General features: G+C 39.5%; 2 protein-coding genes across 5 annotated transcripts in view; both read left to right on the forward strand.

Annotated features, from left to right (window-relative positions):
- LOC114663014 (apolipoprotein L2-like) overlaps positions 1-17631 on the forward strand; it is a 75450-nt gene extending 57819 nt beyond the window's left edge. The window contains exons 4-5 of one of the 2 annotated variants that reach the window (XM_051934464.1): positions 10524-10622; positions 12716-17631. In XM_051934464.1, coding sequence (XP_051790424.1) covers positions 10564-10622; positions 12716-13676 — 1020 coding nt within the window. In that variant the 5' untranslated portion in view covers positions 10524-10563 and the 3' untranslated portion in view covers positions 13677-17631. Of the gene's footprint in view, positions 1-1495; positions 2992-10523; positions 10623-12715 lie in introns of those variants that run through there. The other variant, XM_051934465.1, reaches the window with a different exon arrangement.
- Positions 1-19475, forward strand: part of LOC114662955 (interferon-inducible GTPase 5-like) — a 138471-nt gene that overhangs the window by 88098 nt on the left and 30898 nt on the right. The window lies entirely within an intron of this gene.

Here is a 19475-nt window from a genome sequence, read left to right on the forward strand (position 1 = left end):
ACGGTGCAGCAAGCATCTTGCGTGAGGCAGTCTCTGGACTGGGCGTCAGCTAGTCACTATCACTGCACCACCGCGTTCCCATGTTTAATAACATGCTTTAACTCCTTTCATCATGAAAATTATATCACGTATACATCTCAGTATTTTAATTATTCAGAGAACTGTAATATCATGAATGTAATGGATTCTGTGTCCAGTCGGAGGAAGAGAAAGCCCATTTAAAAAGCACGTAGTGATTCACACTCGCAGAGCACATAGAAGATCAAATACAAAAAAAAGCATTTAATGTGCTACTATAGTTACGATGGTATTTGAGAAACTAGTAAATTAAACGATTTAAAGATGAAGTTTATGATGTTCTACTTTAATGACAAAATAAACTATATGATTAAAGTGGAAATTTTGAGATTAAAGTTGACATTTCAAGCTTTTTTCTCAGTGTCCCTATTTTTTTTCTTTTATCTGTACACTAATAAGCTTTTATATGAAACTCAGACAGTGGGCTACAACTCGCCTTTTCACGGCGACTTTGATATCTGACAACTTCTTTTTTATTTCGGGCACTGTGCGACTTTGTGAACTTGAGCTTTCGAGTTACTCCGACACTCTATGTCACTCGATCAACTTCCTTTTGTTGTTTATACCACTGTTTAAACCAACAAATAGTACGTTTTTCCTTGCCTCCACTTGGTATTTGCTGAAATTCTTCTATTTTGCCCCATGCTTTTGCCATTGTCTTTTCACAGAACGCTGAGCTTAAGGACTATTTATATTGATTTGCCTATTCAAGGAGGCATAATTCTGGGAGGAGATGGAGCGGGACAACAGGCGCATGCACATGCTTTACTTTACACGCTGACCGGGATTTATGGAGTGGAAGAACATGGAAGTTGGCATTTGCACAGATTTATGCATCTGGATTTTTTTGTGCATACGCACATTTCCACTTTTGTCCTTACGCCAAGAAAAGAAAACAAGAATCGAAAATATGAAAAAACAAATTAACTTAAACTACATTCTGATACTAGAAAAATAAATATAGAGTTAGATAAATGTCGATAAAAGTTAAGTAGGTATAATAAAATATGCATCTATGATATATCATTAATTAAAAAAGAACAAAGTGGTATTAGTGGGCTCCTTTCAAAAAAACGTTAGGGAGGCGCGATTAAAACTGTTATGAAAACTCGGGTCGCAAATACTTAAAGGTTGAGAAACGCTGTTATATGGCATAACTTACAAAAACAAATAAACTAAATGTATCCATCTAAAATGTGTAAGTGTTCAATTTAGATTACATTTAAAAACAAGCACCCATAAATCTGTAAAACAAACTCCACAACGTTCATGTCTAACAACCTGCAGCCACTGAGCTCCACTGTCCCAAGTGTGGCACCCATATTTTCAGTCTTGAGGTGTCTTCCATCAGACATAGAACAGAAATGTGCCGTCTTATTATAAACCCAACATGACTTCCTCTTCTGTCTCCTAACAGGGTGGAGTTGGCTCAGGCTGTGAGAAGCTATGTAGATGATACTTTCAATTATATTACACTGATAGAAAAATATGAAAAAAACTTTTCTGAATGGTGTAATTTACAAGAAAGGGAAAAGACTGAGATTCAAGACATTTTGGAAGGTGTGAGAAATCTGAACAGAACACTGGCAGATGCAATGCAGGCAAAGTCAATGAAGACCTTCATGAAATACAAGCTGACACCCAACCTAAAGTGTTACACAGAAAAGGAGTTAAAGAAGAAGCTTCAAAGAGTTTTAGGCAACATCTTAAACAGCATGCCAGGGGTCAGAGAGGTACCCGAGGCCATTGAGAAGCTGTCTGTAACATGTCCTGCAGTCTTTTGTAAGGCAAACAAGTTACTGAAGTACCCTGAAGGAATGAATGAAAAGAAAGTCCATCTGTTCATTAGAATGGCAAAAGAGGTGGCCCCTTATATGGTGAACTTCCGCAGGGATGTCGAGGAGCTTTTCAAAGATGACCTTGAAAATGTGGAGAACCTCGCTTATCAACATTCCCTCTATGTGCAGTCACACCGTGAGCTACATTGTAGAATCTTATCAAAATGTGCTCTTCAAACTGATTATCATTTTGTCAGATCTTCTCATTATATTTATTTACTTGTTTTTATGTGTATCTGCGTTTATGCAGTCTTCAAGATCATGCATTCTGAAAAGCATTTTGTAAACCCTGGAATTACAGACATGCAAGTAGCTTCTGAAAAGCATTTTGTAAACCCTGGAATTACAGACCTGCAAGTAGCTTCTGAAAAGCATTTTGTAAACCCTGGAATTACAGACCTGCAAGTAGCTTCTGAGTCAAAGTGTAGTTTTATTTGGGGTTTTTTGGTGATCTCTGTCCTTGTGTGGGTTCTTTCCCATTTCTTTCTGGAACAATAATAACCGATTGTCAAAATGTTATCAGCAAGCTCAATTGTGTAAAAGATTTTTTGCTGCCTAATCAAATGTTTCTGAAAGAAATTGGATACTACAAGCATACTTACATTATATTTTATACATAGAAAATTACATTTTTTGTAAACACACAGGTGTAAAACTAATAAGAAAATGCTACATTTTTGATTAAAGCCATATACTGTATATACTTATTAATGTGTTTTTAGACATATATTAATATTTTAGCAGCAGAAACGTGTATGCAGGTACGTGCTGTCAAGCCACATGCCCAAATTTCAGTGCTCTGGACCATAATAAATAATGCCTTGCTTTTGCCCACAATGAAAATAAAAGGTGCAGATGAGATGAAAATGCATGTATTGAATGAAACAATTTTTTTTTCTTTTTTTTTTTAATGAAGCAAATCTCTTTATTTTACTAAAAATTCAGATTTGCATGAATCACTTTGTTCATCACTGGGTATGGGTTATATATTTAGTTTGCTTATGATTTATCATTTTCTTTTGTATAGCACCACCTTCCCCCTGCCTTCTCCTCACTTTGTGAACTTTCTTAGTAAATAAAATAAAATTTGCCTTTTAGATATAACTTTTGTGTGTGTCTTTATGATGCTCTCTTTTTCTGCGTATTTGCAACATAATGGTATGCACCTAATACTGTGTGGTGCCATAACAGTGTTTAATTGAACTGTGCTTACCCCATAAACATTAGTTAAGATTGAAATTCTTCGAGACATGCAGTTTCTGTATAACTGGAAGTTTCACCCTAATATTGATTATTATTATTATTATTGTTTGTGATTTTATATAACAACTAGCTGGTCCTTATGGCTCCGCCTGCGTAGTAGTGAAACGGAACAAACTTTAAAAATCAATAAACAAAAAGGTGTCGCTAGCTAAGCAGAGGCAAGGTACCCTCCGAAACGCAGAGGTAGACCGACTTCCCACTCCTGACGTCATACTTCCCCCTCCCCTCAGCCTGCAGCCTCTGTCATGTGTTAGCACAAATAAATCACTCTTGCAAGTGAACTCTGGTTCTTAGCATGATGAGAGAAGTCACAAAATCAACCAGAATGTTCAAGCAAATTCTAGAAAAAAAACAGATCTAAATCTGTTAAGTAGTTCTCTAGTTCGCTAGCAAAGTGGATGTAAGGTACGCCCAAGGCTGGTGCGTGAGTAAGGAGGGCCACCCCCCCAACCCCCCCGGGCAAAAGCCCATGTCTCGGATTAGCGCAAATAAATCAGTATGGCAAGCAAACCATGATACATAGTACAATGAGAGAAGTCGCAAAATCAACCGGAATGTTCAAGCAAATTATAGAAAAAAACCCAATCTAAATCCATTAAGTAGTCCTCTCATTTGCTAGCTAAGCAGATGTAACATACGCCCAGAGGCTAGCGCATGAGTTAGGAGGGCCCGCCCCCTCCCCTCAGCCCCACCCCCTTCCCACTAATGTGAATGAAATTACCTTGAGACACAGTGTGGCTTTAGAGCTTCAGTATCTCCAGTGGCTATGACATTATCTTTGGAATAAAGCAGCAGAAGGCCCTCTATATTGTATTTATTGAGCCTATTTAAGCCTTTGACTTTGTAGGCAGGAAAGTTTTTTTTTTTCAAAGTGTTGGCAAAGACAGGGTCTTCCTCACAGCTTCATCATCTTTCATTAAAATATGAGGAGAATGTTTGAGTGTGATGCTAGTATTTCAGATGCTTTAATGATATATAGGGTTGTATACTTGTACTCATCCTTTGTGATGTTCTTTTTTCTGAAACAAACATTTAGACGATCAACTGAGGGTATCTACCTCTGTACAAAGTTTGACAGACAGCTGTTCAGTCTGTCCTGTCTGAAAGCTAGGACCAGAGTTTGTGTAACGCTGATCAGAGATTTGCTATTCATGGATGATGCTGCTGTCACAACTCATACAGCACAGCATCTGTAGATACTTCGGCTTCAGAAAGACCAGTGTGATGGGAAAGGATGTTGGTATGCCTTCAGCTATTACCATTGATTAATACAAGTTGAAAATTATTTACCAATGTTGTACCCAGCTTATGTAATATTTTCTTCATGGACTAACATAAATTTGCACATAGGAAAAGCTGCCTTCACCTTATCTCTTTATCTACATGTGGCATAACAGCAGGCTTACAAACCAGGCCAAGACAAATGTTTATAACGTTTGTGTTAGTCAGCTGTCTTCTGCATGGTAGTGAATCCTGGATTTCACCTGTAGTACCTTTAATGAACTATTGGCATTTCCTGGTCTAAAGAAGTTTGTAATACTGAGGATTCCTAATATGTGAGTACAAGGGGGCTCCGCCCCCTGCTTGCTTCACTCACCTACCCCCGGAGTTGGGTATCCTGAAATACATTGTTTGTATATCCGTCAGTCGAGCTTGTTCATTTTGAACCCGTGCCTGCTTTGCTTCCGCAGTTTTAGATGCGCGTTTACGTCGCTCCGCAGTGGTCCCACTCACAATATGGCGGTGACGCCTGTGCCTTCACTCCGCAGTAGTGCCACTCACAATATGGCAGTGAAGCCTGTGCCTTCCGTACTTTATGGACCCGTGGGGCCTCCGTAGCCTCTTCCGTTTGAATCTGGGCTGCAGCGCAGAGTCCTCTTATTTGTGTGGCTGTGTCGGTAGTCGTTAGCCATGGGCGCGTTGTTGCTTCATTACTCATTCACGTCATTTGAGCTCTTTCGTTTTTGGGCCGTGACTCCTTCGTGCGCGGTGGATAAGGCTTCGCTTGTGGTTTATGAGACGCGCGCTGTACGCGCCTGCGCAGTACATCTCATGGTCCCATCGTCCATGCCATCCGGTTTACCATTCTCGGTTAGTAATATGGATACCAAGTATGTACAGCTTGTTAAGGAGAAATTACCTCTGATGTATTTGGGATGTTCAATCTTTTAAAGACAGTAAAATCCTACAAATGATTCTTTATGAAGAACTCACCAACAGAAAGAGACCAGCAAGACATACCAAATATTGCTTTAAAGAAAGTATGACATGACGTTTTTTGGCATAAACATCAAGCACTTACTGACAACCGTGTCAGACTTATATACATATTTTACCTTAGTGTGCACTTTTTCAGGTTGACCTGCCCTTCTCCAATAAGTAACTGAAAAATCAATCACATCATAATATGTGCAGGCAAAGCTATTTTAAATAGAGCATGCAGGTGTCAATCGCTTGTGCATGTCTGTTTATATGTTTAAGTGAGTGGGAGAATAAGTAATACTGAAGATTTTAATGTGGTAAACATGAATACTGTACTGATGTGTTTGCAGGAGGCCATCATTTAAAATATATTCAGTTAACCACAGATATGCATTCTAAAAGAGCAGGAATACAGTTTGAGACTAGTGCCCAAAGAAGCGCAGGATAATTTGGGCGGAGTGGTGGCTCTGAGGCTAAGGATCTGCACTGGCATCCTGAAGGTTGCCAGTTCGAATCTCCATCACTGCCAAAAGAGATGCTACTCTGCTGGGCCCTTAAGCAAGGCCCTTAACCTTCAATTGCTCCAGGGGCGCTGTACAATGGCTGACCCTGCGCTCTGACCCAAGGGGTATGCGAAAAACCAAGTAATTTCCTTCGGGAAAATAAAGTATAATAAAAAAATTACAAAGTTACATTTCTTCATAAATGGAGTATAGTTACTAATGAGTGAACCTAAATCCACTATTGTCAGCAAATATCAAAAAGGATAAGAATACTTGACAGAGAGGAATTTGGACAACATTTCCTCAGCTTACATATGCTGGTTTCTGATGACCAGAAAGTGATGGAAGGCCTATGAGCACATGGATTTTCCTGAACGATTTCTTCAATTTAGTGGCAGTATAATGGTGAATGGTGTGCTTTTATGGAGACATCAGATTGTTGAGTATGAGTAGGGAAACAAATAAATAAGGAGATTTGAGCATCACCAAAAATAAAGTGTCTCCCTTCATTGTAGTGGAGTACATGTCAATGAATGGTCTGTTGCAAATGGATGGTGATCCATGCTTAGTTATCAAACTGAGTTTATCTTAACGTAGTGACTCGCTAGCCACAAGATCTCATTCTAAATGAGCATTTGTGGAGCAGAAAAAAACACCTGATTCAGAGAGAGACTCAACACCAGCTCACTTGAGAAAACTGTGGAAGACAATGGTGTCATCATGTCCCGACATCAATGTGCCATACGTACTGCAATCTATTCAGTCCATGCTCAAATTAAGTCACTCTTTTCTATGAACAGGTGAAAATGAAGAAACACAACCACAATCACACTTTAATTTAGAATTTGTAATTGATGTTATTTTCATATCTCTGGAATATCTGAGGAGCATAACATGTGGAGAAAGTTAAACTCCAGTTGTGATAGCTGTGGAATAGGACTACTGAGGTCTATATATCAACTTAGGTATAATAATGCTTTGCTGCATGATGCAACTTTAATTAGGGATAACCTTCAGCAATCCAGCAATCCTGAACCTTAATTTAAGTTGTTCAGCTTTTAGTCTGTAATTATAAAAAAAAGATGGCAAGCATCAAAGTGAGTGTCACTGTGAGTAACTAAAATTTAGAAAGAAAAATTGTAAACACAGTTTTCAGTGGACATTCAAAGGACTCTGGTAGCCTGCTAATGACTTTTAATATCACAGTCAGTCCATGCTGGTCTTAAGTCAGGTTCCAAATGAATTATTTCTTCTTCTTCTTCTTCTTCCAGGTAATGGCAGATTGGGATCATGAATAATGATCCATTACTACCATCTTTTGGATAGTTGTTCTACCTTTAACAATTATCATTACTTACATTTATAAAATTTATGATGCATTTCTGAATCTTTAACATCTATATACATAATTCACTAAGTCCATGGCAAGCAAGACGCACGCAAGACCGAGCCCCGCCCATCAACAATTCACTAAGCAGCTGACCATGGCACACGCATGACAACAATTCGTACGAGAGCGAAAGCATTTGCCAAGAATGTTTTAACTCTTTTAGGGCTGAATATTTTTTCCAAATAACTCAGTTTTCTGAAAGTACACAAAGCAATGGTTTCACACATAAATCAACATAAAACGTCTGTTGCTATGTGTTGTGGTTGCTGTTGGCACATGTTCGGTATTTCTGGAGGCAGTGGCTGCGTGGGGGCACCTCAATGGCCAGAAGGAATGCACGGTGGGCTGGCTACCTTCACACAGCAGCTGGGCGGTGGTGGCAGTCACAGTGTGACGCAATATGGTTTGTACCTCTTGTCATCATAAGTGGTGGTCCTTCCTGGTGAACGCTGCTGTAGGCGTATCAGCTACACAGACGTGTTCAGCACCACGATCAGCTAATGCTGGTACCTCACTTTCGTATTCAATGTCCATTTCCAAGTCCGACAAGTCAGTCTGATTCAGCGATAATATGTGAAACATCCATGGTGTATTTAGTCTTTCACCAGCTGTCAATGCCGTTTTAGAAGTTGTTTGCTCTTTGCTACTCACGCAGGGACTTGAGATTAAATCAACAAAGCTACTTAACTTTACTTCTAGCAAAGAGAGTCAAGCTTAAATGTAAGGGCGAGTTTTGTCGCAGTTTACAGCGGATTACCGTCCTCTACCCCTGAATTTCGACAAAAGACATCAGTCCCTGAAAGAGTTAATTAAGTTAATTAATCAAGAACGAAAGTCGGAGGTTCGAAGAAGATCACATACCGTCGTAGTTCCGACCATAAACGATGCCGACTGGTGATCCAGCTGCGTTATTCCCATGACCCGCCGGGCAGCCATTACTCCCACTGGCATGCCTCCGCATAAAGTCAAACTTAAAATTGGTTCACTCGTCATTCTTCTCAGAAACCTCATGCCAGTAAGAAGTGTCTGTAATGGCACTAGACTGACTGTTCTCAGCATTCACCGCAATGTACTGGAGTGTAAAACAATCGCAGCTGCTACCTCACAAACTGTCCTTATTCCCCGGATTTCCCTGACCCCATCAGATTCAAATTTGCCTTTTACTTTTACACGCAGACAATTTCCTGTTAGATTGGCCTTTGCAATGACAATTAATAAGGAGCAGGGACAAACTTTCAAAATGATATGCCTGTATCTGCCAAAACCAGTTTTCAGTCACGGACAATTGTATGTTGCTCTCTCCAGAGTTCCATCTTTTCATTCACTCACAGTTATATCCTCAAACCCACCCCATTTGGACAACTGTGTCGTTCAGGAAGTGTTCACTCATCAATAAATAATTATGCGGTGTATGCTACGCCGCGGGTTGGCTAGTATTTAATAAAAGCATAAATGACTACTAAGCCTACTTATATAAAAACTATTTCTTTTAAGGTACTAAAGTGGAGTCCTTTTTGTTTAAAATTTTCAAATAGCGTTTGTCTTACCATACAACACTGTTCAAATTTCCTTATTTTATGCTTGCCAGTACAATAGAGGTATTATTATTATTATATGTGTGACAATATATACAGTATATCTAGTTTGTGTTCTTGGTCTTGCAAATTTCTGGAGAATAATACAGGACCTGAGAAACAAATCAACTAAATGCACAAAATAATGAATTACTGGTTTGAATTGGCCTGTGAATATCAAGTTAAGTAAAAAAGAAAATAGCCTCCACATCACCCACTGGTCTATACAATCAAAGTTAAATTGAAGCTTTTTCTTCAAGTATATTTAATTGACCATCTAGATCACTAGTTCATAGCCTCTTCTTCACAGTGAGAGTTACTCTTGCTCTATAATAAGATACTAGAATTTCCTTCTTAAGAGTGGGAGTCCTATTTGTTGATTTGTATTGAAATTATCAGTTCTTTAATTTAGGTATTGTCACAAACTCAACACAGAGTCATAGAAAGGTTTGGGGCAGCCACCCGTATAATTGGTTTCCTGGCTGCAAAAGTTGTTTAAATGAATACGGCACTGAGGTGCACATAACCGAGTCCAAAACAGAACTGAGGGAATAGGGAAAAGGTGCAGGCTTTTAAAGGGGAAGACAGGAAGTGAGATTATAGGGGTTGGGCTCATGAAGGTCTTCAGCCATTGGTTTGAGGCCGGACGTGACATCACAGGGGCCGGAGCCGGCAAGGTCTCCTTCCATAGGCTCGGTCCCGGAAGTGACATCAAGAGAGCCATGTGGAATTTTCCAGGAATGGTCTACAGGAAAGGGAGAAAAAGAGTCAGTGCACTCTGCCACATCCCGGTATGCTTCGGAACTGCCCTTACTCAAGCCCTTTAGCTGCTTTCCATGCGCACGTGTGTGACAATATACATAAGATAATTAAGGTGGGTTGTTTAGGGTGGGTCTTGTGTTTTTCAGAGGTGGCACAAAAAGTTTATAGCTTTTCACTTATGAAATAATGTTATTTGAAAGAGAGAAAATAATCTTTTGATCTCATAATAATTGTGGTCAGCCAGGCGGCATGGTGGCGCAGTGGAAGCGCTGCTGCCTCGCAGTTTGGAGACCCAGGTTCGCTTCCGAGGTCCTCCCTGTGTGGAGTTTGTTCTCCCCGTGTCTGCGTGGGTTTTATCCGGGTACTCCGGTTTCCTCCCACAGTCCAAAGACATGCAGGTTAGGTGCATTGGCAATTCTAAATTGTCCCTAGCCCTTTGGTGGGCTGGCACCCTGCCTGGGGTTTGTTCCCTGCCTTGCACCCTGTGTTGGCTGGGATTGGCTCCAGCAGACCCCCGTGACCCTGTATAGTGGGTTAGATAATGGATTGATGGATGTGGTCAGCCACACTTTGATTTTTTTATTATTTGCAAAACAAATGTGGTATTAAAAGATAGGAATCTGAACTTCAGCATAGTTAACAAATAATTGTTTTATTGAAAAAAGTACAGGAACACAACCATTTGTCATTCTTTGCACTAATAGCAATTATTCCAATATCTCATAAAGATATTTTTTTTAAATATTATTATTATTATTTTGTTTAGTTCGAAATGGGAGCTAATATGCTATATCATTGACCTTTTGTGATGTTATCAGCTTTTCCTTCTTTCAAAAAGTCATTCACAAATTAGTTTGGTTAATGTTCATCATCGTAGCTCCCTATCTATCAGTATTCTTTTTCTTACTTCCAGGAACTGAAAAATATAGTTATAACAAGAAAAGGAAAAAGAAATGGATGAAGAAAGTATACAAACTATTCTCTTGGATTTTCAGATCCTGCAAATTATCAGGTAAGATTCAATCACTATGTTTTAACAAGGGGCACATAATAAATGTAAACAGCCCCATTAGGTACTTATATCTATAAATAATGCATTCAGTTGTATTGATTATTTTTGGAATTACAAACTGTTGGGAAACACAGCTTAACTGAGGCTTTGTTGAATCTGTTGTAGCCACTAGGGGGTGCTCTGCCACCACAACCCAGGCACAGACAGGCAGGAGACATGTTTGCCACACACCACACGTTTATTTACAGCATCTACCTATACAACGCAAGGCACAGCACCACACCACACCAACACCATTCAGTCCCTTCTTGCCAGTCCTTCTCCCTCAACTCCTGTTCAGGTTTTGTCCTCTCCTGCCAACTCTGGCCCCTCATGGAGTGAGGCTGCTCCTTTTTATAAGGCACCTGGATGGACTCCAGGTGTCTAACGAGCTTCTTCCAGCCACACTTCCAGGTGTGACCAAATAAGGCCCTGGAAAGGTCCATGCGCCTCCTGGCGGTTACCACGGGTTCCAACAGGGTTGAGCCTCCATGCTTATAACCCATGGCCTCACTGAAAACCAAGGGGGCTGCCTTCTATCGGCCCAGGCAAGAAACTGTCCCGGCAATCCTTTTTCCCTGGGTCCTTCCATAGTTTGGCATTTTGGCCAGGCAAGGGTCCCGGCCATCCACCACACTGCTCAAAGTTTGCCTTTTAAAAATTAAATTTAACTGTTTTTTTTAGAATATGCACTTTGCCAAAACACTGTTAAATCTATTATATTATCGTCACTAGATCATAATGGCTCAATCACCTTTACACTTTCATTTCTATCCTGACTATTGCAAATCCTGTAAACGCCAAAAGTGACTCTACTTCACTGGGCCCCTGAGCAAGGTCCTTAACCTGTAATTTCTCCGTCCTGGGTATGACGTTAATCTGCATCAAGCCCTGCATGTAGGCCCTCTGACCTGCAGGGAAAAATCTGGAGATTGGTGGCAGAATTAGCACTCCAGCTACCATAACAAAACCTCGACACTGTTTCACTCCACCTGAACTGGTGTGGTGCTGAGGTGTCGACGATTGCATGGCTGCACTCGGGTCCTAATCTGGGATATTGAGTTGATTTGTCATGTGGATGGTGTGGCAACGGGCTGTATCAGCGTGTGCTCCTAACTTCCTCCTCTTCTTATTGCAAATTACTAAATCTAGACAGGTCTCCCTCTGATTGGTGATTTTAAATATAAGTTACTTACATCAAAAAACTGTTTTTGTGCTCCACGTTTTGTACGGTTAGCCCCTATGACTATAATATCACCCTCTAAACTTGCCTTTTTAGCATTATTAAAAGATGTACATTTCATAACCCTCCCCTAATACAAGGTCTTGATCCCTAGTGCTGTCTAGTCATGTCTAAACAGCCTCTCAATGATGGAGCTCATCATCTAATTGATTGATGATACCATACAATTTTTAAAGACAGCTCAATCCTGAGCAGGTTCACAAGGGGCTAGAGCCTGTTTAACATATATAGTGACTTTTCTGTTTTTCCTGTCTTCCTAAATAATCTGTTACCATACTACAGTGTTATACTCCTTCCCATCTCTGTTATTTAGATAGGTTTCTGTTAGTCCTATTATGTCAAAGTTGTGCAAAGCTACATATAATTCCAGATAGCTAAACAAATACATGGAAATTGTAGGTGAACATCATAAAGTGGCATCTGATTGTACTTTAATAAACTTTAAACAAGATCACTATGCAAAATTCTAAAAACCTTTTAATTAGGTGTTCGGTTTCCACCCACACCTAAATTTGTGCATGTTAACTGAACTGGTGGATGTAAACTGACTTATAATCTGTGATTTTTGAGTGAGTATATGAGTGAGTGTGCCATGGGGTGGACTGGTTTCATGTCCTGTTTTGCCTTGTGTCTAGTGTTTCCAGAAACACTGCAACCCCTACAACTGAATTAAACTGGTGTTCTGCAACAAATGGCTGGTGGGGAATGCAAGAAAGCAAAATTTTCAGTAATTCACTTAATCAGCACATGATATTTTGTACTTTAATGCTTTAAATTTTCATAAGACTTCTGCATTTTTATCTCATTACAGGGAAGATCCCACAATCAGGTGCAATATCATATATTCAGACATTTCTGATGTCTTCAGGATGCTATTTGAAGCAACAGAGGAGGAACTACACTGCTGTTTAGGAGAAATTGAGAAAACTGCAGATGAGATGGACACAGTGAAGAAGAATGCTGCCATTGTCAGTGTGGCAGGGAGCACCGCAGGTGTGATTAGCGGTGTGTTGTGCATCATTGGTCTGGCATTGGCTCCAGTCACTTTTGGGGCATCTACTATCCTCACTGCTGTCGGAACTGGGGTGGGAGTAGCAGCTGGAGCTGCAGGGTTAGGTACAGGGATTACTGAGACAGTCCTTAATCGAAAAGACAAGGAAAAGGTCAAGAAACTCCTTGAGAAATATACCACAGCTTTGAATGAAATACGAGATTTTTTAGGAATTGAACGTTTAACAGACAATGCAGGTAATGATGATTTAAACAAAGATTCAGATAAATCTGATGCTGCTATAAAGGTAGCTTCTGTTACTGTAAAAATAGCTTCACGGGCTCCTCTGATTGTTGATGACATAGCCAGAATGGCAGATGCAGCAAGTGACGGTGCCGCAGCTATAGGCAGAGCTGTGGATGGCGCTGCAGATGCAGCAGCTATTGCATCACGGTCTGCTGCAATAGCTGGCGGAGTTTTAAGTGGCGTTTTTATTGGGGTAGATATTATCAACATCTGCTCAAATGGTTATGACCTTGCTAAAGGTCAAAAAAATGTATTTGCAAAAGCAATAAGGAAGATAGCGGGCGAGTGGAGGAGTGAGCTGGATTCGTATAGAGGCCTTTATGAGGACTTTAAAAAGAGTAGGGAGTTAGCCATTCTATATAAACAAACTTTGGATAAAAAGCAAATCATGCCTTCAACTTCATTTTCTTCTTCAGATACTTTACTTGGAATTCTGTTAGTTGTGCTCTGTTTTATCATTTATATTTTATTTTAGTCATGGCAGTAATCAAAATGCCAAGAATTAGCTGTACTTACGAAATTAGGTCAGCAGGAAGGAGCAGGTCAAACAAACGGTGTAATCAGAATTATCACATAAAATTCAATTTCTTAGTTGCTGAGAATAAAATTATAGGATGTTTCAGTTACACAAGAATTTAATGAAATGTGCAGACTCCACACTGACCCATTCAGAAATCAAACTTTGGTGCCAACAATTGCGAGTTAACAAGTGTAACCATGGCACAAACCTGTAGTTCCCTTTGATGTCTTGTAAAGCGCTTTGAGCTACATTTTTTTGTATGAAAATGTGCTATAGAAATAAATGTTATTGTTGTTTCAGGTCAAGCAGCATAGAGACATTCCCCTACGAATATGTTTGTATTTAATATAATGGTGCATAAAAGAGACACATAAAGAGGCCTAAGAACAAGAGATAAGTCAGTGAATGTTTAGGTCAGTGCATGGAGTATTTTAAGCCAAAATATAACGCAGAAGCCAAAAACCAGACAAGATCAAAATCAAAATTCCTGTTAACCTTTCCTTTACTGATTGCTTTACTTTCTGAAGTGTTTATGGTAATAATTTTAAAGTTTGGATGCTAGGCTATGTAAAATGATATTATAGGTCACAATGCGTGTCATTAGCTACAAGGTGTAAACAATAAGAAGGAACCCATACAAACCAACAACCAAAATGGGAATGCCTATGGAAAAAAGGCAAAGAAAATGGAAATATGATGATGTTAACTAATAACAATGAGTAATTAATAAGGAATTAATAAAGAAAGTAAGAATAATCTATATAACAAAGTTATATGTTTAAAGTAGATAACAAAAAAATAAACTTGTTTTGGTATACAGTATTCCCTCGCTACTTTGCGGTTCACTTTTCGCGGATTCACGACTTCGCGGGTTTTTAAATACAAGTGATTGCCCGCCTATCGCGGAAGTTATGTTCCAGACCCATCAGCAACAGGAGAAAATCCACGATATAGAAAGACCATATAAATAAACATTTTTATAGTTTAAGCCTTAAAATACCCATCCCACATGCTTCAAACACATGTAAACTTATAAAACACACTTTGTTAACACATATGATATGTGGATGTCGGGCTAAGGATATGAGTAACATCTCACTATTATAAAACATTTTAACTTCACGCAAGACAAGACAGTGAGACAGGAAAATAGGTGATGTACAGGCTTTTAAATTATTGACACGCAGAGCGACAAGCAGCACAAAGCCAGCACAAAGTCCACTTCTCCTTAGCGTTCATTCTGCTCCCCACCCCCTTGACAATGTGAAGTGGCAGGAGCGTGCGCCTCCGCGGAGGGGGGGTTTGAGCGAACGTGCGTTCAGCCCTCACACACCCCCATTCCTCCTCCTCCTTCCGAACGCGCAGAGCGACAAGCAGGCATTTTGGCAGAAGCAGCACCAAGTCCATTTCTGCTCTGCTGAGAGTTCAGCTGCCCCCCTTCACAAAGCAAGTGCAGACACATCGACGTTTGATCGCTGCGTGCAGTGTGCAGTGTTGGTCTGCGGTGTTTAAGAATGCAGAAAGTGTTTAAGAGCATAGGAAGTGTTTATAAGAGTGTGGGAAAGGTTAACAAGAGAGTGAGAAAGGTTTATAAGAGTGTGGGAAGGGTTTATAAAGCCTTAAAATATGTATAAATAATAAAATAAATATAGGTCGCTACTTCGTGGATTTTCACCTATCGCGGGGGGCTCTGGAACGTAACCCCCGCGATAAATGAGGGATTACTGTAGTAGATAGATAGATAGATAGATAGATAGATACTTTATTAATCCCAAGGGGAAATTCACATACTCCAGCAGCAGCATACGGATACAAAAAAACAATATTAAATTAAAGGGTGTGACAGATAGAGGTCGCTGTCGTCCTCTTGAACCCTCTGACCTGACTCCAGACACCAGGTAAAAGTCCAAATACTATTTTTATTTGAACAATAACGTGCACAAAGCACACTCCACTCCACGATACTCATAAATTACCAATAATCAATCAATACAATCCTCCACACTCCCAGAGGCGTTGCCACCCTTCCACCCAGCTCAGCTCAGCGTCTGGGCTTTCCCACAGTCCTTTTATAGTCCTTGACCCGGAAGTGTTTCGCCCTCTCTGTCCACTTGACCTGGAACACTTCCGGGTCAGATAAAAACTCTTCTTCTTCACCCCGGAAGCACGTCTGTCCTCTTGGGGTTCTCTGCCCACAGAAAATTTATAAACAGGTCCTCTGCAAAAGACGCTAGAGTATCCTGCCGACTACGCCACTGTCCATGATGCCCTGCTGGAACTCTGGGCACCTCTATGTTGCAGGCAGGGCTCCACCTGGCAGCCTGGGGTATTGGCCAGGATAAAAAGCCGGCCATGTCCCACAAGGGTAATAAAAATGCAGGTAAAAACAGACAATAACTTTGAATAATGTTAACGTTTATCCCTCCCGGGTGGAACTGAAGAGTTGCCTAGTTTGGGGGAGGAACGATCTCCTCAGTCGGTCAGTGGAGCAGGACAGTGACAGCGTGTTTTTTATTTTTTATTATTATATATTATTGTATTATTTTGCTTATAACTTACTATGTTCATACATGTTTACTTTAATGGATTCTGATTGCCGTACACTTTTTGTATGTTCTGCATTTTTTTAATCTACTTTAAATATATAACTTTAATGTATGCAATGTTATTAATTTCTGTGTTAATTCTTGCTTATACTTTTTATTATTAGTTAGACTTTACTATAAGCATCATTTTCCTAATTTTGACAATCAGCTTCGGTAAGAATATGAAGAGGTCATAAGAAAAAGTCAGAAAAACTATTTTAAACATTATTTTACTAAATTCTTCGCACTCTGGCACAGGATCTACTACATTTCTTGCCAGTTACTGAATAATCTTTACAATACTGTAACTGGCTTACAAGCCATTATATCTAGGAATGCCAGAATCATTGACATTACATCTTAAAGTACAACAAGTTTGAGAGACATCTGATATCTGGGGAGGTAACTTCAATCCAGATCATATTCAAAATGGACACATAAAAAATATAAAAAACTGATGACAAATGATGACAACTATGTTTTAATTCTATTACATCAGTTGGGAAAACACCATGGATTGCAGCCCACTACTCACATAGTCTGGCTCATAGTCTTATGATGCCAGTCTTCAAACTACCCTTACAGAGATTGTTGCTGCTTGCGCCCAATACCACAATACTAGATGGCATAATTCTTTTCACCTTGTACTGCTATAAGCAGTCTAAAAAAACACTGGATAGCTGACCTGGTGAGATATGTCTTCTGGGACTTCTTGCTTGTGTTTATCAATAATGCCCACACACTTGTAATATTGTAAGGAGTAGAAAGAACATGCTCCATGGTGATATGTTCCTTCTAAATTACTGCTATACTACTACTTATCATTTATCAGTCAGTCAGTCATTATTCAACCTGCTATATCCTTCCTCCTAATAGTGGAGATATTCAGACAAAGAGACACAGTGCTAAAGAACGGATATATGTAACTCCCTTACAAAAAAGATTTTCACTCCTATAGAAAACAACTGAAGGAAGCCTATTGTATAGTCTTCTTGCAGTTCCACAGTTGGGTATTTCACAATTGTATGTCCATCTGCAGAGGACTTGGTGGCATTTTTCTAGGCAAAGCACAAGTGAATGTCTTCAATTTGCCTGTCCATTAGGAATTGTTTAGTTTAATAAGGTAGTGATATTTTATACAAATGTGCAAGTTGTTTGGTTCCATAAAGTGTCCACTCAAACAAGAAAGCAGTTGACTAACAATGCTCTTGTTACTATAACCTTAAACGAAACTTCTTAAAATCCTTCTTTTACAATGCTCAAATTGTTAGTTTTTCATTGTGACTGCTGTAAAAACTGCTATATGAAATAAACTTTGAATGGCAGAGTAACTGTTTCATTTTTAATTGAATTGTGAGAAACAACATTTAAGTAAAATGAGGTATTTCAATGATTAGTGTTGAGCACTTTCTTTCTCTCATTCTAAGCATACGAGGTGAGACACAAAAATAACCAGATTGGTAAAAAAAAAACCAATATGTATTAATGAATTACAGTATTCTAAACATTGTCACCTTCTATATACTCCCCCTCCCGATCTCTACACCGCTCCATACGTGTCTTCCATTGAATGAAACAGTGCTGGAAGATTCTTGCTTGAGGCTCTTCAACAGTCTTGCTGCTTCTGTCTTCAAGTCATCCATTGAAGAAAAATGTGTTCCCTTCAGGTCACTTTTGATTTTCGGGAACAAGTAAAAATCACAGGGCACTTTATCGGGCGAATAGGAAGGATGATTGAGGACAGGAATGTTTTAGTTAGTCAAAAACTGCTTTACAGAAAAAGAGAAAATTTGTGAGAAATTTGATGCTGACTTGCTGTTTGATTTTTTCACCTGACATTATTGCGACAACTCATGTGCTGACTGGGCTATTCGCAGGATATACCTAGCCGGTCGACGGTTTGAGAGGGCGTGTAGGAGGAGATATAGGTCTATGATTCAAAATCGGCTGACCTCCAGACGGTTTTCCAGGTAAAGCCCCAAGCGCAGTCCAGTTATTTTTGTGTCTCACCTCATATTTGTTAATTGAAACAGTACAGATGGTTTAGATGAATGAATGTCACATTTATCCAACTTCAGAGCTAAAGGGAAAAATGGTATTCCAGGAAATCACAAAATTGATATTTGATAGGGATAAATTACAAATTGAATCCACGATTTAGACCTGGGGTAGGCTATTCCATACCTGAAGGACTACTGGATGTGTGGATTTATCTTTTTGTTCTACCTGTGTTTGTAGTTCTGGTCCTGTCCAAGACTGTTTTCTGCCTTGCCTGCCCAGTACTGTTGGGATAGGCTGTAGCCCCCTGAGATCTTGAATAAAATAAGATGGTTTAAAAATGTAAAATAAAAACATATTCTTAACTAACCTTATAGTTTAATATAACATTAGGGTCATGAAGATGCATGAGTTCAAAAAAGCACAGCTACAAAAACAATTCCAAGGTTGCCCACTAGAACACTGTCAAAACACCCTGACTAGAAACAAAAAAGGGCCAAGACGATTCTTAATACAATAAAAGGTTTATTTTCACCAAAAGACAATACAAGCTTGAAAGCTCTGAAGAGCACAAGGAGATGCCTGAAAAGGCAAGGTGATACACAGTAAACAAAGTTCCAAAGCAGAATCCAAAAATTGTGGTCAAAAAAGAGATCAGAGGTTCAAAATAACAATAACACAGTCCCAATATGAATCCATAGGTAAGGTCAAAAAACAGAGCAAGGGCTGAAAATCCAGAAAATCACAAAGCAATCACAAAGCACAGAAACGTAAGAAAACACTCCACTCCTAGTGCATTCAATGAACCAAGAGGAACTATGGGAAGCCCTCTCTTAAATAAGATGGAGGGCCATTCCTGGCAGTGATTGGCAGGTAGCCTTGCCCCTTGGGGAACCACCCACAAAAAACAAGGAATATAATCAAGGCCACAATTGCTTATAAATGAACACAAAGAACACATTAATACAAATAAATGGCATAAAATAACATGAAACAAACATGAAACATCACTTTAAACCCCAGCCAGTGGAGACGTGCTGGCTAAGACATGACAATAAGGTTAATTACAAACTTTAAATTGCCCTGTTACAAGTAAGTGAAGCTACACAAATAAATGTCATATTTCCAACTCAGCATCACATAAAGATACACAGGCTGTGAGAGAGTGCAT

The sequence above is a fragment of the Erpetoichthys calabaricus genome, chromosome 12 (assembly GCF_900747795.2).
Source record: "Erpetoichthys calabaricus chromosome 12, fErpCal1.3, whole genome shotgun sequence".
NCBI lineage: Eukaryota > Metazoa > Chordata > Cladistia > Polypteriformes > Polypteridae > Erpetoichthys > Erpetoichthys calabaricus.